Source organism: Arachis hypogaea, chromosome 13 (assembly GCF_003086295.3).
Source record: "Arachis hypogaea cultivar Tifrunner chromosome 13, arahy.Tifrunner.gnm2.J5K5, whole genome shotgun sequence".
Taxonomy (NCBI): Eukaryota; Viridiplantae; Streptophyta; class Magnoliopsida; order Fabales; family Fabaceae; genus Arachis; species Arachis hypogaea.
In genome coordinates, this window is record NC_092048.1 from 145,681,475 (window position 1) to 145,702,412 (window position 20,938).

A 20,938-nucleotide genomic window follows, 5' to 3' on the forward strand; every position below is an offset into this window, starting at 1 on the left:
ATCAAATAAAATAAATAAAAAATATTTTAGTAACATGTCATGTCAGCTATGTTATTAATTTGAAAAAAAATCTAATTTTAATAATATATAATATATTTTATTGAATATATTTTTTATAGTAAATTTTAAATATTTAAAATTTATTAATTCTATACTTTTATATTAAATATTAATTATTTAATCATTTTTAACAATCAGACACCAAACTTTTAAACACTATAAAAAATACTATATAATAATATATTTGTCGGAGCAATGGTATTTTACTATTTTCAACTAGATTATTTATTTGTTGGTATTTTTATTTTATTTGCATCAGGTGGGTCAGATGAGTGGAATCCAGCTCTTGCATTGGGTTCCCCTTTGCCATGTTTACTTCTTTTGGGGCTCAACCTTTGATGGCTTTATTTTCTCTCTAAACTATAATTAGCTGCTGCACCTTTTTATCATTCTCTCAAGATTGATAACTGGACTTCATTATCATGCCAACAAAATTATTTTATAAAATGAAAACCGAAGCAATAGTGTATTTGCCATGTGGAATCTATTTTTTATATATTAAAATTATTCTCCAAACAATTGATTATTACTTATTAGTCATTCAAAGGGACCAAATACTCGAGCACATTGTGTAGTAGCAAAAACAATTCCTTTCATTTTTTATTTCCTTTTTAAAGGAAATACTAGTAGCATCATTTTGGTTCCCTCATTCTTACGTTTCATTTGTTGTACTTGCATTCTTTATTTCTTCTATGGGAAGAAAAAGCACAATAACTAGATTTTATATGTAAGATTATAGGAAACACTTTGAAACTACGTCAATACTGCGTGGCATACTTTTTTTTTTGGTTTCCCACGGTATTCCCCAGCCCGGCAGGCCAAGGACTAATCCGCCGCGGTACTGAGCTCCATTTAAGGGTTTGCCGCTGGCCAATGGGTTGCTGCATGCACAAGGCGGGATTCGAACCCCCGACACTTGCTTAAGCGTGGCATACTTTTAATTGACGTTTATTTGTCTCTTTTTTTCTGCAAGCTTCTAAGTAGCGCATATCATCCATGCATGCATAATTGCATAGTGTAATAAATGTCCATTAGTGCCACTTAATTCTTGTGACCAAATTAGTTACCAGCCATTTCAATTGAACTCTTAATATTTTCATGTACTAAGGTCCAATGATATAAATCTGTTCGGTAGGTCGGATACCGGACGGTTCGGAGGGATCTTTGGGTTGATATGTGGGGCGCGACCTGAAACCGGGTCGCGAGAGCGAAGTTGGAGCAGCCGACGTTCCGAGCTCCTGAGGTAAAAGGGGGTGTCACCTGCAAAGACACTCTGACTCTCTAGTCAGTCTAGTGTGCAGGCAAAAAAGAGATAAAGTAGTATGTATCCTACCTTGGGGGAGGGGTAGGACCCTCTCCATATATACTGTGTCAGAAGTGAGTCTCACAAGGGCAGAACCCACCTTCTTCAAAGCTTCCTTGTACAGCTGTAGTGGCGAACTGTCCTAGACGCGTGTTCGAGTCAGTAAATGAATGCCTCATACCCGACCGTTCGGGTCGGGTGATTAGTGGGTCGGGTCGGCCCATGTTCTCTTTAGGTCAGGCCGTAACAAAATCTAAACTTTATCGCTAGATTATTTTAGTATAGCGATCCATCAAATTTAATACAGCACATCATATCATTGTATCAACAGTTAAACCAAGTCTAAGTTGAGATTATTGTGCAACTAACATTACACTTTTGAATCTGTGTTTCAAACCTTTTAGCTATTAGTAAACATAGACTACATGTTGCTTATATAATTTTGAGGGCCCAAACCACCCAAAAAGCATAGTATAATGATAACAATTCTTGCTTACACACAAAACTTGTAGTGGCTTGTTAACAATCAATAGCAACACAGGTATCAGCTAAGGTAGCATCGTCAATTTTGTTGACAAATGGATTGATCTTAACCCAAATTAGAGAGAAGACAGAGGCCAGCAAGACTGACCAGAGCACAACAATGGTTGGAGTGCGGTTTTGGCGACCCATGAGACCCTTTAGGAATGGATACAAATGGAAAATCACCCAGAAGGCAAAGAACACCTTCCCAAAGAGTGGTCCCCAAGACTCATAGCCTCCATTGAGTGCATCAGAGAATCCAGCAACAACACCAACCATGTTGATTATGATAAGTGTTGTTGGAGGAATCAAGAGTGTAGTCCACTTCACTATGTAGAGTTCTCCAAACTCTGTGTCCTCAGCAGCCTTTGCTGTCACTGTGAAGTTGGTATCAACACCAGCCAGCATCTTAAGTAGTCCTTGGAACACTGCAAACAGATGTGCTGAAACACCTCCTATCACCCAGAATTGCTCGTTTCGCCACAAATCTTCGATGGTAACACCACTCCAACGCAGCTCCAGCACACTTGTCACTATAATGGACAGGAAAAGGCCAAGAAACAGAACACTCGCAACATTCGAAAGCTGGGATCAAACCGAATGATTGAGAATTATGCATTTAGTTATGTTTTAGACCAATAATAAGAAATATGAAGTAACTATTACCGTTGGTATGATGAATTTTCCAGTGAGAAGACAAATTGCTGGCAAAGTACAATAAGCAATGAGAGGAAGGGATGTGAATGGATAGACAATGGTGTTGATATATGCCATTCTCTGCAGCCATTTGAGACGGCCACCGGCGCATCCATACCAGAGGGGACAGTGCCTGCTTAGGAAAATTTCAATTGATCCAAGTGCCCAACGAAGGACTTGGTGCAACCTATCAGACAAGTTGATAGGTGCTGACCCTTTGAATGCAGGCCTCAAGGGCATGCAGTATATTGACCTCCATCCTCTGCATTGCATCTTGAACCCTGTTAAGATATCCTCTGTCACTGAGCCATAGATCCATCCAAGCTGAAACACACACAAACATACATTTTAAAATGTGAAGATGGTATGGACTCATTACAAAGATTATTAGCATTTAATCCAAACCTCTTTTCCCCAGTCAGTCTTCTCTTCATATCCACAGCTAATAACATGAATTGCCTCCTTGATCAGCATGGCAGGATCCGCAGATTCAGGAACCCCGCCATTCTCCATTAGTGTTGATCCAATGAAAACAGTAGACGAACCAAAAGTTTTCTCAAGACCTGTTTGTGAAAGCAGCACTGACCTCTCATCCTCATTATAATCTGCAAGAAGAAAAGAACCCAGTAGTGTCACTTAAGAAAGATTCTGCTGCATCTTTCTCTAGTACTTATTGACATAATTCGAAGTGCTTACTGTCCATCTCCTTGAGATTACAAAGGGCAGCGCTAATTTCTGCCCTCTTTGCATCTCTGCAAATATCAGAGACATCTTTGTTGGACTTTGAGGGGCAGCAACAGCATGATGAAGATGGTAAGTTCGGCATGGATGGTGGGCTATAGCCATAAAGCGCTTGCCGGTTGAAAACACATCCAGTCCCCACATACACTGGTCCTTGAATGCCGTCAAGTCCTTTCATATTAACCTGAAATGGATGATTATTAATAGAACATTCATTACATATGACAGTTAGAAACAACAGAAGGTGTTGTCTCCACAATTTTCAATTCTGCAAAAACTTGTTTGGTGAACTGACTACATAAGGAGATGACATACTTTGATTGAATCTAGGAGAGAAACTCTGTTTTTTTCTATGAACTTACATCAAAGAAAACTGTATTGCGATTGGCATATCGATCACTACGATCAATACCATCAAATCTTTGGGGGAACTGCACATAACACACGTCTCTACCAACTTCTGGGTCCATGAGAAAACACATTGCTTCCCGAACTGCTTTGCTGTTGTTAACATAGTGATCACAGTCAAGATTGAGAATGAAAGGAGCATTTGTGAGAACTGCAGATACTCTCACCTGCATAATCCAAACAAACATCAAGCACTATAAACTCTTAGTGACTTTATATGAAATACTAATACTAATGGAAATTGAAGTATCTATCCATACCAGTGCATTTTCAGCACCAGCTTTCTTGTGGTGTTGATAACCAGGTCTTTTCTCTCTGGAAACATAAACTAGCCTAGGAAGTTCATTTCCTTCAGTGTCATGAGCACCGCTGCGTCCAAGGAAAACCTGGAAGTTTGAGGCAGCCATGAGAGTACAATATTAACATTCAGATTAAATTCATTACAGACAGAAACAATGGATATACCTGAATCATGCCAGGATGATCACGAGAGTTATTTCCCGGCCAAGGCGTTCCATCTTGCATAGTCCACCCTTCTTCGGGCATTTTCTGAGCCTTTGCTACCATAGCATTGACCCGTACTTTATACTCTTCATACTCTCTCTAATAGAATTGAAAGGGAAACATGAAGGTGTTGCTCTAAGATACTCAATTTGGAAAACAAAGAGATGAATGAATATAGTGTTAAGTGGAGTTACTCAATTTGGAATTCCTTACCTTAATTGCTCTACGTTCCTTCACAAAAGAAGGCTGCACTTTGTCTTTGAGGTAGTCAATCTTCTGAGAGAAGTAAAATTCAGGTGCACGTGGTTCAATGGAAAACTTCTTGCAAAATGGCACCCACTTTCTTGCAAAGTCAGCTGTCTCCACCAGCGACTCAAACGTGAGCATGGACGCGCCATCATCTGATACATAACAGGACACTTTATCTACAGGGTAGTCGATGGCAAGGATAGAAAGCACTGTATTAGCTGTGATCAATGGTGGTTCCTTCAGAGGATCCACTGTACTGACAAAGAAATCAACAGCAGCAAGCTGGCAGGGTTCACCCTCTCTTTCAAACCTGAAATCACGGTATATAAGTGATCATCAACATCCAAAGTATAAAGCAGAATGTATTGAAACATTTAAGAACTTTGTGCATTAACCTTGCAGACAGGTTGTCAATAAAAGTTTGCCTATTGACCGGACACCATTTTGGGAACTGATCTAACACCCAGGAAAATGCAAACCAGATCTCACAGATGATAGATGTCAGCCACAGAGGAAAAGCACTTTCAACAGGATTTGTAACCCTATAATGAAAGAAAAGACCCAAGATTATGAGTCGCATGATTATCACAATTCTGTATGGTGCCAGTTTGGATTTTGATATTGGAATCACTACTGAAAGTGGCGCAGCCACAGCAGCAGCATCTCCCTCTGTTGGCCTGCAAAAGATCATAAATCCATGACAGTATGACATATATACAGAATCAAATTAAGCACCACTTCAGGTAAATTATTTTATGTTTCTCATTGAACTCACCGTTTATCTTCCATATGCTGTTGTGGTGGAACTGGGGCCTGATTTTCATCCTTAGGTGCAGCCTTTTTCTTCTTGCTATTTTTATCCTTTCCCTTCCAGCTTTTCAATCTGCTTTTCCAGCTTGACTTGCCAGATTCATCATTTACTTCTACAAGATCAACAAAACCATATTGTGATGATGAAGGACCTTGAATTCTTCATAAGTTGCATAGAAAGTGTAGCTAAGTCTATATCATTTACCATTATCCACGGCAGAGACTGAACTGAGATGTCTAGCATGGAGTCCAACATCCTGCAGAATTTTCAGTGGTGTGGTTTGTCAGTGCAAATGTTAACAGCTTTTTCTCTAATAATTGCTATAACTCATTACCTGAGAACTACTGGGCTGAGAATCCATTGCGGAGTGATCTTCAGAAACCATTATAACATCATCATCTTCATCGAGAATGTCATCATCGTTGCGGTTTGTTCTTGCTATTAAAAAAATACAAAAGGAAACATATGTAAGGTGGGGAAAAAGGCATGTATTGAACGAGTAAAGTGTGAAAGATTTTCTGAGACCTTGATAAGGAACACCACAGCTCAAGCAAGCCGTATGACCCTCATTGATTTCATGCTGAAAACAATCCTTGCAAATTGGGACAGCGCAGTGATGACAAGCCACAAACACTTCCCCATTATCATTAAGCCCCACTTGTTCCCCACAAATGTTGCATAGGGGAACACCAGACTCGGTCATTTTTCCAGTTCAAGATCAGTATATCTGGCTGGTACTACTGCTCCTATTATAGGTTTTATATGGAAGAGCACAAAGCAATTGGTGTTGGCCATGTTGGGAGGATGGAGCATAGCAAGTAGTGTGTTGTTTTTGGAGGTTGAGGGGTTGGGATCTTGGTTTCAGAAAAAGAGAGATGAGATGAGAGGCAATGTCTGTTATGTTTGATGGAACAGTTGACAGTTGCACGGCCTACTTCTTTAACTATAAGCCCCGCCAACACAACATTATAAATAATAATATCGTACCTACCTAATACCTGATACTACCTGATAAAGATACTTCACTATTAGCATGCAAAGTTCTATATCAGTGGGTTCATTTGTAGCTATTGAAATGTACGTTCTGATTCTAACTTGTTCCAACGTTATATCCCTCAAATATTTAATGTCTATCAACTATGACATTACTTCTGCAAATTGTGAATACTAGAAATCAAGGTTGTTTGCAATGCAATGTAGTCGATTTAGGAAAATAACTAAATCTAAAGACTGTGTGTGTGTGTGTAAATATATAGCGTGATTGTGGAATAGAATTTAAAGTTTCTAGTACTTAAAAATAAAAATTAAAAGGACATAGCATGTTTTTTATCTCTAAAAGTAATGCACGAATAAAATAAATTACATAATATATTAAAACATATTATAAGTAAAAATCATAGTTTTTTACAATAAAATAATAAAATTAGATTGATTTAAAAATATAGATCAAAACTTGATCCAATCCACATAATTTGTTAGAAAAAAATCCAATTAAATTTAAAGTTATTACAATTTTGACCGATTTCAATCTGAATTGAATTAGATAAGCGATTTGAATTTATATACTCCAATTAGAAATGATATTTTATACTTTCTACACAGGATCCACATGGATAATTAGTTTGGAAAATCCCTATATAGAAATTAGGATAGAGTCTAACATAAGTACAATGATAATATCCAAGTATCAAGGTTCATTTCATTATTCATTTTAGTTTCTTTAGACACCGGAGAATAACTTGAGCTTGCTCAGTGCTCTGTTTTCACTTTTCACTAACAACCGGTCTAATATGATAAATCTCAAATGCAGGAACAAACACGAAAATTAGCACGACGAGAACATCAAACAAAACAAGTTTTACTTCTAAACACAATAACTACAAATTATTAGTCTTGACGAGAAAACCAGCCTAAAAATCAAATGGATACATGAAAAAGGTTGACAAGTAGCATGAAAAAACTGGAAGATAACAAGTACACATGAAACGACTTGGACCGTGTGGACAAGCAAAAGAATAGGTCATAGTGAACCTCAAAGCAGCAATATATGCAGGTATGCCTAGATTAAATCTCTGCTGCTTTTATGTTGTGTTTTGCGCCCAGGAACATGATCCTCTGAGTAATCTGTTATTGAAAGTTCTGATTGCTCTCCAGGATAATTCACAAAAGCCACTTTCATCCAGTTTTAGACTAAGTTACGGAATAGACCTTTACTGATTTAGATGTGTCACACACGACAAGGTTGTCTGTATCTGCTGGGACGGTACACAGTGAATTGACCTGCCAAAGAAGGTGTTTACATGAATGCACAATAGACATACTAAGCTGAAGAAAAATAAGTAACCAGCATCAAAATTTTGTATGGAATCATCGAAGAAAACTCACTTTATGGCCTACATTGATGGTAGAGTTTAGGATATCACTGTTGTCGCCTATTCCAGAATCACGATAACTGGACCAATTCCATACCTTCACCAACTGATCATTTCCTCCGGATATTATGAACTTCCCTCTTTCCCCAAACAATGAAAATTCCCTGAGTTACCCATGAGTTAGGGGGCAACTGGCAAGCAAATATAGTCTTTACTACGACGATAAAGATTTGACTTACAGGCAAGAAACAGCTGCAGTATGGCCACCCAAAGTGTAATCCAAATGCAACCTCCTATTTCCGTTTTGACCTGCATCCACATTACTACTTGAACTGGCACCATCCTTTGATCTTGATTGAGATCCTTTTCGTGAATTTGAAGAGCTCTTTGACCTATTAGCAGCAATTTCAGACTCAATATTAATCACACTAACAACTCCATCTCCCCTTGCAACAGCACAGATCTTATCTGATTTATCTAGCATGTCAACTTCTGGAACAGCTATTGCATAAACAAAAGCAGGATTGACACACTGGCCAGTGTTGCTACTGTTTGCCTCAAGTGAACCTGCAGCAAGAAGGGGCAGAAAGATTGAGTAGCGTTCTTTCCCTTTCATTTATTTTGTCTTTCATTATATATTACTCATCATTTTTTTGGGTATACATATCCATGATTGAGTAATTTAAAAAGAGAAAAAAGCCACCATATAAAAATATTCAAATCAACCATGAAAATAAAATCGGCAAGAAGATCATTAGAAAGCATTGCATGGAGTTATTATCCCAGTACATGCATTATGCATGTATGCCTAACTACAGAGATGACTTTTTGCTTCTTCAAATTTAAAAAACTACTTGTTTCTGACTTGCATTCTCTAAAGTCAGTAGTCACTAATTCATGTTTCACTTCATTAAATTAAAATGTTTTTAAAACGGCCTAACCTTCCATTCATGGTTGAGACCAAGATTTTGAACGGAGTCAAAAGCAATAGTTACACTTGAGCTTTCTTATTCTGCAGCATTTCTCAACCAAAAATGAGCAGAAGCATATTAGAACTAGCATCAAGCCATCAAATAAGATGAAAGAAGAACTATGCCCTCAGATATTGATTTCAGTATGAAATTCAGTCAATAAATTGTATATTTCTGAAAATGAACTTGGGTTAAGTATTAGAGATATGACAAGGAAAAGAAAATGGTCCTGGGTATAAGAAAGCCATTCATTCTCTCCACTCTCCACATACCCAAATGAACTCGCATATTCTCCCTACCCGCATAATATCCTCCACCCTATAGAAAAAACCTTGCTTGTTAAAATCTTGTTGTTGATAAAAAGGCATGAGGAGATTTATGTCATTGCCAAAATCAACAAACACAAAAGAAGGCTCTATAAAATAGTTAAAGTCATTTCAGGCAAAACTTAAATTAACAAGTACAGAGTTAGACATTATAGGGAAAAACATACCAAAATCCACAACTTTGTGTGATCGCCCTTTGGAGAAGTCCCAAATCAATAGCAAAGAATCAAGACCTCCACTAATTACTGCCAAAGAACAAAAAGTTGGAGTCAGATTTCCATAAATATGAAGGGGGAGGGAGAAACGATAGATTTATTCATATAAGGGTAAAAGAGAAAGAACAAAGATAAGTACCTTCATACGATCTCCAAGGAAGAAATTGCACCGTGTTACATATCTACCACATAAAGTCAAGGCGAAACAAACAATAACAAGATAAATAGATTATAGGGTAAAGTATTGTTTTAATTCCTAACATTTAGTCTAAGTCCTAATTCTGTCCTTAACATTTGAAACCTCCTATTTTTGTCCCAAACGTCTTATTTTGTTCTATTTTAGTCCTCTGGTCAAAATTAAAAATTTCTCTTCCTGAAACACCCCTTTCTTCCATTATCATCTTCTTCTAGGCAACGACAACAATCATAATTGTGGTGACCATAGTGGTAGTTGTAGTGATTTGAGAGTGAAATTTGTTGAAGAATAAGAGAAAGAAGAAGATAATAATAGAGGGAAAAAAGGGACTTTTAGAATAAAAAAAAATTAATTTTGACTACAAGACTAAAATAGGATGACATAAGACGTTTGAGGCAAAAAATAGAACGTTTCAAACGTTAGAGACGAAATTAGAACTTAGCCGCAAAGTTAGAGACTATAACAGTACTATAATGTAATATACAAGGAACAGACCAAAAGTATAAGTAGCTTAAACACAAAACTCCAGATCTGCATAATTAGCGCCCATTTTCCGAAGCACCACTAGGAATCAAGAAGGATACAGATGTATGACCGGCTCGTAGAGTTTTATAGAGGCATGGCTGGCGAATGTCAATAATCTTTCAAAGACAATTTCAATCAGTAGTGAAACGGATGAAATTAGAAGCATACAGAATAAAACCAATAATATATCAAATTAGAATGGAAAAAGAAATTAGTTTTAAATCATAAATGCGATTTCCATGTTCTCAGGAAAGTATAACTTAACTTTTATGTTTTTGTTTAATGAGAGAATAGAGTAAGAAAACTTGGTGAATGTCACCAACAGGAAATCAAAGAAATTTCAGGTGTCCAAACTCCAAAGGTCATGATGATCCCAATCAAAGTACCAAATACGAAAGAAGCTCATAACAACTGATATATGTGGTATTGCATAGGAGAAATCAGACAGCACATGTTGAATAAATATGAAGCATACCTTCACCTCACCACTATCATCAGCTGCAGCAAGAAACGAGGACTTCAAGTTGCATACAACCTGCAAGACCATGAAAAATTGAACCATAAGGCCACTCCTTAGCAAATGAAAGTGCACCTCCAGCTTTGTTTTTCTTTTAAAAAAGGAGAGAGAAAAGAACCGGGGGGGGGGGGGATCAGTTTGTATTATAGCAGAATGGAAGAATGTGCAAGCAAATATTAGTTCAGGTATAATGCTGCAATCCAATTTAACGATTCAATAGTTTGTGTAGATCAAGAAACCCACAGAACCAAATTAGTGTTCACAACAATGATTAAAATCCCATTTCAAAATCTCATGCAAGAAAGCCAAGAGACAAACATGGCATCTCAAACAAACACCACACTTAACATTTCTGAGCTACATGTAGAAGAGAGTGTGAAGTAGTGTCTACAAATACACCACAATTCATTTTATATTAATTTTTCTATTTACCACTTGTCCAACTAAATGACTTGGCATTTATAAAGCTTAGGAGAATTTGACAAATATTTGCAAGAGAAAACACTAGAATAAGAAACTGATGGGAAAATTATGCATGGTAAAATGCTGAAATAGGTGAGGCAAAACCATGAAAATGTTACATTATTCATTCAGCCTTTTACATTAACCTGTGTTATGCAAGCATTTATTTACAGGTGTGAAATCAGATATATAAGACACAGCGTTTCATTTTCACATGCCAAGAGAGCAGCAGAAACACTCAATAAGATCAAGAAAATGCATAGCAATATAACTGAATACAAGTCATACTGTGCACCTTGTTTATCTCCTCTTTGTTATAATTATAATTCTCCAGCGGCTTCCATTCTTTTGTGGCCTTCAGCAGGACAGAACATAATATACAGGGACTCAGTATAGAAAGTGGAACACAGAAGAGTGTATGATTTTGTAAAACTGGAAATCAAGCCTCTTTGTTGCCCATACATTGCTTACCAGACGCACATCAAAACACTTGATTTCTGTTCCTGAGGAGGCATAAATCATATCTTCATTCCCTGTCAAGCAAAAGTACTTTTGTCAGCTAAAAAATATTTTACTTCTTAGGGAATATGAAGTGTTAGTTAATGGTGTAGGAGTTATCAAATTTAGGATCACAAATATGTTGACAGGCTGTTCATAAAAGAAGTTATATTGGAAGCCCTCAATGAAGACTATCAAGCCAAGAATACATATGAAACCGCATGATTTATCTTTCAAGCTGCCACTAAGTTCCTGTATCATTAATCTTTGAGTCAAGGTATTAACATGTTATTAGTGTAACGATGCACCACCAAGCACAACTATTTGCAATCAATAAAAGATTAGTTAATCACTTTTCAGCTTGAAAGAAAGAGTTTATGACTAGAATCCCTTGTGAAACAGATACTAAAACAAATATTAAGAACAAATGACATTTAAAAGAAGAAAATGGTCTCACCAGTCTTGAAACACAAGGAAGTGACGGGTTCCACGCTAACATCCATAACCAGTCTCGCCACATCTTTGCACCGCATGTCAAACCAGCAAACACGACCATCCTTTTATTTCAATATTTTCAATTAAGAAACAGATAAAAATCAATGCGTTAAATCAGAACAAAGCAGTTAAATTTAAAGCAACATGATGAGGAATCAGACATGACATAGCATATATTAAAAGGAAGCGTTATGAACCCTAGTTACGCAGCCACACGTGCAAGTCTTGGTAAGAGAAGGAAAACAGAAAGAACCTCGCCGGAGGTGACGATGACACGTGGCCTGTCACGTGAGGCAATACAGGAGGTAGTGCAGTCCTTGTGTCCTTTCAGCCGCCGAGGCTTACTATGCTTATCTGCCACCGCCGTTGCAGCTGCCTCCGATGACCCCGCCTCCGCCATCGACGGCCTACGTTACTTTGATGGCGGTGCTTATTATGCTGAACCTGTTAGCTGTATTGGAAGACGTTGGGAATGGAAAATGGAAGCAGAATTTAATGTTGGGATAAAAATAACACCAAAGCAATTACATTTAAACTTTCATTATTCACAATATACTAACAATTCACAATTATAAAACTTCGATATTCTCTAAAGAGTAAAGAATGATTTTCCTGATTTTCAATAGTTAGCACCTAATGGACCCACGATCTGATGGGTCCACGAGACCACGACCCACAGTGTCCTACACGAATAATAAAGCGTCTCTTGCATGACGTAATTTTTACAGCAGAGGTTTAAATAAACTTTTAGACAATTAGACTAAATGGAAGGGTCCCCCGATAAAAAAAAATAAAAGAGAGAGATATACCTCTTTTCACAGATACGTCACTACAATTCTACCTTATTATAATTTTAATTAGTTATCTCATCGTACGAATTTTTATTTTGGTATCAGAGTGTCCTTACAAGTGGTCCCATCCGTCGATCAACTGACGACTCGCAGGCGCAACATCTCATCTCAACCTTGCATTCAAGTCTCGATCTTCATTCTCAACACTTCCTCACCAATTGATTCAACAAACTCACAAAAAATAGTACTGTCTATGAGGACCTGACACGAGTTGATTATGGAGGCTTTCTTCCACCGAGAAGACAAGCTAGGAGAGGATGAGGACAATAAATGCCAAAGAGATCGCCTCATGAGTAGGGTGAGTACAGGAACCTCTTGGAGGCACCGACAAACCCACTATGGCCAAGACAACTGCTATGACCGATCTCCAAAGAAGTGTCCCTTAGAGGATATCGGCAGCGACAACTCTCAGATCATGCAAGAACTCAGACACAGGGTCCAAAACCTTAAGAGGAAATTGGCGGCGAGAGACCGCTACCACCCCAAGCATAGCCGAAACTCCCGCTCGCGCGCAAAAAAAAGTTCTTGGCCCAGAAGCTTGTCAAAGCTGGTTATTATTGGCCCATTATGATGACCGACGCTAGCGAATATGTGAAGAAGTGCCTCAGATGCCAAGAAAATGCAAACTTCCATAAGGTGCCGGCAAAAGAGCTGACCTCCAACATGGCCTCCCGACCTTTCTCCTAGTGGGGAATTGATCTGTCGGGCCTATTTCTGACGGCCTCATAACGAGTCAAATACCTAATCGTGACCATTGACAACTATATCAAGTGGGTAAAAGCAAAGCCATTGGTGAGTATATCATCCGTAAATTGCTAGAAATTTTTGTGGAGGCAAGTGATCGCAAGATTAAGAATTCCTGAGATCGTGATATCGGATAATGGAACACAGTTTTTCGATAAAAAATTTGGAGAGTTCCTATCAGGTCTTGGTATCAAGCAAAAGTTCTCCTCTATGGAGCATCCTCAAAACAACGGGAAAGCAAAGGCAGTGAACAAGGTCATCCTGAAAGGGCTGAAAAAGTGCTTGGAGCAAAGGAAAGACCTGTGCGCAGAAAGGTAATAACAACAATTTTGGATCCAAAAGGTAATAACAACAAGAAAACCAGTATGGTAATGGCAGAAAGTAAAGCAAAGTAATGCAAACAGCAGGTCACTTACCAGTAAAAACAAATGTAGAAGGTTTCAAGAGGAGGACAGTGACAACGAGAGAAATGATGGTAGCAATGAAGGAAATGGTGGTAGCAGTTACAAGAAAATGAAATGAAGTGATAAAAATTAGAATGGTAACTGTAACTGAAAAAGCATGAAAAGTCAAGGGTAGAATTAACCTTTTCACGCATTTTTAAATCACTCTTAAAGAGCATTTAATGCTCTGCGCACGGGAACTGAAACGATGTCTCAAAGCAATGGTTGGGGGAAAACTCACGTGCACGAAGAAAGCACTAGAAATATAAGTCCCGCCGGCGAAGTCGCGATTAGAGGAAGACTACTTTACACGAAGATACGGGCTAAACTAATGCGCCAGCTGTAAGTTCTACGACTTGACACATTAGGGAAACTGTTCTGGCCCAACCCAACAAGAACCGGGAGTCCACCTAACAGACCTGCAATCCGACGGGTCTATGACCCGCATGAAAAAAAAAAGTGTTCCTCATATGATGCAATCTCCTCGGCAGAGGTCTGGACAACTGGCGAAAGCTTCTAGACAACGGGACCTAAACGAAACATCCCACCCAATAAAAAGGAATAAAGGGGAGGGACCTACCTTTCTCTATCGGTACGTCACTACAACCCTAATTAATCGCCTCATCGTACAGATTCTTACTTTGACATCGAAGTATATTTATAAGTAGCCCCACCCGCCGACCAACCGACGACTTGCAACCGCAAAATCTCATCTCAGGTCCAATCTTCATCCCCAACGCTTCCTCAGCAACTGATTCAATGAATTCGCGAATAAGAAGCAACAAGCTGAAACTAACATCCATACCGAAACACCAACAAAAGTTACCTTTACCTATGCCTCTTTCTATTTGTATATTGACTTCAAGCTTCAAAATTCATCTGCAACTATAAATTAAATTTTATCCATTCTATATTCAACACAAATCTTAACGGGTGCGTGTGCTCTACCTATTCAATAAGAACATAACATGCGGTAACACTATTCTACGGCATAATGCTGCTGGTTCTTGAATCTTAAATTGTTCATCAGCATCAAAAATGATTCCTTCGCTTTCAATCCTTCTTCTTTGTGTACGTTTTCTCGTCGCTGCTGCCGTGCATCGTCGAAACATGAAGAGAACTTTTTCTAGTATAATGGGTCCGGAGCCCAAAAAAATAATTACACTAAAACTCTTGTGTAGTGAAGACGCAAGTGAGCTCTGACGCTATTGAGCTAGGCTAGGTCCAAGGTGGGCTTGCGTACAATTCACACCAAGTTAAAGCCCATTATGAGGTCCATAACGTTGTGGATGACTGGTGTTAACTGTTACGTAATAACCCGTCCAAAAAAAAAACTGTTACGTAATAATCCGTCCAAAAGAAAAAAAAACTGTTACGTAATACGTTCGTTTATTTATGTGCCAAGTGTTTTTTTAATATTTAAATTAATCATTATAATTTATAAATTTTGAATATATTTTTCATAAATAATTTATTATTAATGTTTTATTTTATTCTATAATATAACTAAGAATTATAAAATTCAAATTAAAATATGTTTATGCTGAATTTAATAAACAACCATACTTCATAGTCAATAAATATTATATTATTTTAAATTAATACTAGGTCAGTAATAATTTTAGTAAATATATTGCATAAATAAAATATTCTTATATTTACTAAAATTTACACATATTAATCAATACAATTTATATTCATATTTATTAAAATTTATACACATAAATCAATATAATTTATACACATTTTATTTATATTTTATGAAGTATAAATTCAAAGAATAAATTACATGCCTAAGATAAGTGATTTCATTCTTTTTCCTCAAACTATAACAATCACATCAGAATTCAATAAAATAACATAGATATTCAAAGAATGGATCATTTCCATTTTATTAGAAAAGCTTAAGCTTAAATTATATTATTGGAAAGTTGAACTAGGTTTTTCAAAAAATGAATCTTAACAAAATAAACATTTCATTATACAGCACACAATGACCTCAAAAATAGAGTGAGTTATATCTAAGTTATAATTTTAGCTTCAAAATGAACCTTGCACCCTAAGTCGAGAAAGAATGAGTAACGGAGAAGATGAATGAGAGGCTGGAATTGAGAAAAAGTGAGCGATGGAAAAGAGGAATGGAGGCTCGAGCTGAAAAAGGGTGAGTGATGGAGAAGAAGAATGGGACTGGAAAAAAAATTCGTGTTTTAGACGCCGTCTTTTTATAGATATGGAACATATAAAATTATGTTTGATAAATGAGAGATGTATTAAATATTAAATTAGTATATTTTATTTTAAAATACATAAATACTATTAAGAGATATATTTTTTATTTTTTATTTTATTATTTTTATTATTCTATGATTATCAGTGGTTAAGAAAAGGAGGATTGAATTTTGGTCTTCTTTTTTTTTTTTAACTTTTAACCTTGAGTTCAATAGAGATACTTTGAGTAAAAAACATGATAGACTATAGTTTTGTCTCTTAACGCGGTATGAGATACTTGTGTTTTGTCTCCTATAGTGCAGAACCAGAAACAGAGAAGAGAATAGAGAATGACACACAGGTGTATCCTGGTTCGGCCACCCAATGCAATGTAGCCTACATCCAGTCTCCATCACAACAATAACGGAATTTCACTATCTTTCAACAGAATTACATTCACCAATTCTCTCTAGGATCTACCAAATCCTATCTAGGACAAGTCTAGATTCTAACCCAATCTGAACTTGACTAGGACTCACCCTAGCTTTCAACAGCAAAGTGTTAACTCAACTTGTAAGGGAATCCTCTTAAGATCATGACACAAAACAGAAATACTAACAAAAGATTTATGAGATAACTTAGCCTTTTTCTCCAAGTCTAGCTCACTTCCTTTTTTCACTTATTGACTTTTTCTTACAAACTTCACCATGTTTGCCTTTTACAATGAACCTCAGATAGACTAAATTTAAAAAAAAATACAAAATGAAAATCATGAAAGAGAAGAACATAAACAGCTCAGAGAGCTATGAGGACCCAAACTTTGTACTTTTCTCTCCTTAATCCAATCCTAGGCCGTTCACTCATATTATAGAGGAGTGAAGCTTCTAGGGCTTGAAACCTTGCTTCAGCACATGTTAATTTTTCTTCTTCCAATACACAAATGCAGCAGCGACATTCACAGAGGAGAGAGAGAGAGAGAGAGAGAGAGAAAGAGAGTAGAAGCAGTGACATGCAACCTTACCTTCAGTCTTCTCTTTCAGCCTTTTTTCCATGCATTTTGAATTTGAGCCGTGCGTTCTTATTTTGGCCCTAAGTTTGTTTCTTGACCGTAGATTCCAAATAGAGCACCATTGACTTCACCTTCTCCATAGTTTTCAAAACGGTGCTTGTACAGAGTTAATTTCTTCATGGTTTCTTGATGAAGCACAAATGGAGAAATCACCTTTTTGTGATTCTCTTTTCCGAAGAAATCTTTCCTCTTGTTATAACCATTTTTCTTTTTCTTCTTGTTTGATTTTGGAAATAAGCTTTTTGTTCTACCCTTTGTCATAGCTTCAGAACTTTCCCATTCTTTCTTTTTGTTACAGAGTGATGTGATATGAAAGAAAGAGAAGAGAGAGAAGTGAGAATTTTTTGGTTCGGTGGATGTGAGGAGGTTTAAATGAAATTGAAATTGAGTTATCTAGTTAGTAACTACGGTGAATGAATGGATTTAAGTGTGGACCATCGTTCAGATTTAGGTTATGGATATGGGCTTGTTTATGTTCTTGGGCTTATTTTCTTTCTTTGATCCCTGAAGCATTTTTTTTATTTTTGATGTAAATTTTTTGTGATGGTTTTTGTTCAAGGTGAACTAATATTTGAGTTTTATGAGTTTGTTTGTGTGAGTGGACTAGATGCTAAATGACTTGTAAGAATCTTGGGCCAATGACTTCTTTTTCTTCACTTGACTTAAAGACTTATTTTTTTTGACAAAAAAAAAGACTTATTTTTGTTTCTGATAAAAGGATTTTAGATGGTAGCAATTATATATATCCTTAGGCCATGATTGTGTGTGCGTATGGACTTGAGCAGCGTTTGCTTTTTGGGCCAGTTTTAATTCAATTTAATTTCTGCATACTAAACAAAACAAATTACACAACCACTTGGATAATAGTCTAATAATATTTAGTCATCATCTTAATTATAGTTTAGTTCTCGAAACTCAATAATTTTTTACAATTATAATTTTTATTATTATATTTTTTCTAACTATTTTGTATAAAAAAATAAAAATAAATTAAACTTTTATAATTTATTTTTTTATATTTAGTTTATTATTAAACAAAATAAAAGAACATTAATTATTGTATCTTTACTATTTATATTTTACAACATCTTATCTAATCCTATTTTTATAATGAAATGCAGCTTAAAAGACATTGGCTCTTGGGACTTAGTTCTCTTAGTATTTTATAATATTTATTATGAATGTAAGTGAATTAATCTACGTTAGTGTATATTAATCCACTAATTCTTATAGTAATAAGACAATTTGTTTTTCCCTTTTGACATTATTCGAGTTTAAGATGATTAGAATTTAGAAACAGAATAAGTTTGTCTGGTGGTTAACAAATCCGGTAAGATAACATGAAAATGAACAACTCATTATTGAAAATATAATCTATTTGACAGTTGAGGAATGATTCTTGCAGTGGTTTGAGTCGAACAAAAAAAGAAACCACGATGAAAAGTTGACAAGATGAATTACACATGCATGTGTTGAACATGTTATTATTTGGTGTCCTTCAACTCAACATGGATCAGCATCTCTTTTTTATGACTTTGGACAATGCATGATGAAAATTGTACAACATTGCCACTAAACCGTATCTAATATTGATGAGGGTGGTTTCAGTTGGAGCGTGTATCGCAGGTTATAGCAACATGTTGTGTTGTTTGTGGGGGAGGGACTTGTTCCTTGTTTCCACCTTCTTCTACTAAATTTGTCACACCATTCTGATTATCCTTGCTCTTACCCCACAGAAGAATATACAATCCCACCATTACCAGCATGGATCCCAACACACTAACAATAAATTGAACATCCAAAATGATCAATATCAATGTGACAGAGAGAATAAGATTGTTCTGTTTAGTACCTTCCAAGATGGAGCTGCTCATGCAAGACTGGGATATCAATCATGGCTGACATTATCTGAACAAGAGGGCTAAATGCTGCAGTAAACACAGGACCCCTCTTTTTAACACACCATGACATCCCCACATAGCACAACCCTGACCCAACCATGCCCTGAAAATCATACTTCCATCACAAAACTCCCACCAAAACATTCTGTGATTTAGTTTACATATTCTTCACTTAACAATCATAGAGCATAATCCAGAATACTAAACAACTATGGTGGAGAAATTTATTACTTACAGAATAGAGAACAGTGAGTATTTGTATCCTGCCATTGGGGATCCACATGGACAAGTCTCTGCCAGTGGACAAAGCAAGGATGGCTGATTGAATGGCTCCAAACAAAGTCATGATGGCTGTGCTAGAATACCGGCATGGATAAAGCTTCCCTATAGTTGATTGCAAGATAAACCATGAAGACCAAAACAGTGTTCCCAGAATCAAAGCTATTACACCAATGGTCCATTTCTCAATGATTCTAGTAGGTGGAGAAGAACGTTGCTTCATTGCAGATCTCATGCCTGTTGATGCTGCTGCAGACTCATAGTGAGAAACATCAAACAAGGGCTTTCCTTTATAAAGTGTCAACAACAATGCCCCTCCTACACACACCAGTGTACCAAGAATCTTGGCTTTCCCACTGTTACATTTGATGTTCAGAGTCTCTAATCTACATTACAATCAACAGAAAAGAAACAAGAAAAGTTGATTGATGATGCAGTTGTTACAATAAATAAAGAGCTATAAGAATATATAATTCATAGATTCATACCCAAATGGCAATGCCATAATGAATGTGATCACAGGTACCATATTGACAAAGGCACAAGCAAAGGTAGCAGAGGTGTATTGGATCCCAAGAAGGAAGAAGTACTGTGTGACTGATGCCCTACAAGACATTATTTGTTACTTCTTTTGGCTGCACTCATGTATTGACCATAGCACACAATTTTCAAAGGAAAAAAAAAAAAAAAACTGATTAGAAGCTGAATCACTAAGAAAGACTGCAATTTTTTTCTTACTAACCCAACAATGGCACTGAAGAAAAGGTAACACAAAATTCTAAATGTGAGCCTTGGTCTTCCGTTTCTGCAAGAAAAATATAACAAGTTACTACAAGTCCTATAATTTCCATGATGGTTCACTTTCAGCTTAGCATTATTGAGACAAAAGAAAAAGGAAGTTAGTTTTCTCAAAGTGGAAGAACTTCAAAGTGATTAATCATTGCAGCATGGGGCTATATACTATAAGCATGTCAAAAATGCCAAAATAATTCTATAAATGGAAAGTTAACAAAATCTAGCAATTGAGGGAACCTACCTTTCCCAAAAGTAGCTGATAGGGACTAGGAAAATGGTTGAAATTGACAAACGGTATGTGATAAACACCAAATGGTCCATCCCTTCCTCAAGAACTTTCTTTAGAAGAATGTTCACTATGGTGGAAGAAAAATCAATTGCTATCATTACCATAAAAGGTTTCCATTCCTCAGAAGTCTTCATTTTCTTTCACCAATGCAAAATAATAATTAGTTCAGGGCTTCTCCTTTTCTCTCCTCTCTTTCAATGAAAGAAGAAGGAAAAAAAAAGGGTTCCTATATGGTAGCAAGCTTGCAATGCAACTATAAGCATAACCTGTAGGTTTATATATATGTTTCAGAATAATAAGAGATAAGAAAGCAAGTTCATATTGCAGATATCAAATCAAACACCTTTAAGAAACTATCTTGGACAGTAATTAAATAAATATTTAGTGTGTGCGTGTGGAAGATGCTCCTCCACATGTTTTCTTTTGACTCCTAACTGTTCCTGTTCCACAGATGGAGATTATTCTGGAATCAATTTCAGGGAATGGTA

At 36.6% G+C, this 20,938-nt stretch overlaps 2 protein-coding genes across 2 annotated transcripts; both read right to left on the reverse strand.

The window, feature by feature from the left end:
* Positions 1-1,682: 1,682 nt before the first annotated feature.
* On the reverse strand, positions 1,683-12,412 carry LOC112784223 (cellulose synthase A catalytic subunit 8 [UDP-forming]). The gene is made up of 25 exons (XM_072210968.1): positions 12,125-12,412; positions 11,834-11,933; positions 11,350-11,411; positions 11,174-11,233; positions 10,375-10,434; positions 9,959-10,015; positions 9,318-9,360; positions 9,131-9,208; positions 7,906-8,233; positions 7,680-7,830; positions 7,486-7,574; positions 7,224-7,254; positions 5,820-6,006; positions 5,629-5,732; positions 5,499-5,550; positions 5,259-5,406; positions 4,879-5,160; positions 4,448-4,793; positions 4,196-4,333; positions 3,991-4,116; positions 3,685-3,897; positions 3,278-3,506; positions 2,987-3,186; positions 2,552-2,905; positions 1,683-2,470 (listed from the first exon to the last, which is right to left on the reverse strand). Exons 1-25 carry the CDS (start codon positions 12,269-12,271, stop codon positions 1,883-1,885), a joined length of 4,173 nt encoding a protein of 1,390 aa, XP_072067069.1. The 5' UTR covers positions 12,272-12,412; the 3' UTR covers positions 1,683-1,882.
* Positions 12,413-18,522: 6,110 nt separating this feature from the next.
* Positions 18,523-20,723, reverse strand: LOC112792728 (WAT1-related protein At3g30340). Its single transcript, XM_029297349.2, has 6 exons — positions 20,403-20,723; positions 20,109-20,171; positions 19,855-19,971; positions 19,323-19,752; positions 19,039-19,190; positions 18,523-18,965 (listed from the first exon to the last, which is right to left on the reverse strand). Exons 1-6 carry the CDS (start codon positions 20,582-20,584, stop codon positions 18,791-18,793), a joined length of 1,119 nt encoding a protein of 372 aa, XP_029153182.1. The 5' UTR covers positions 20,585-20,723; the 3' UTR covers positions 18,523-18,790.
* Positions 20,724-20,938: the final 215 nt, after the last annotated feature.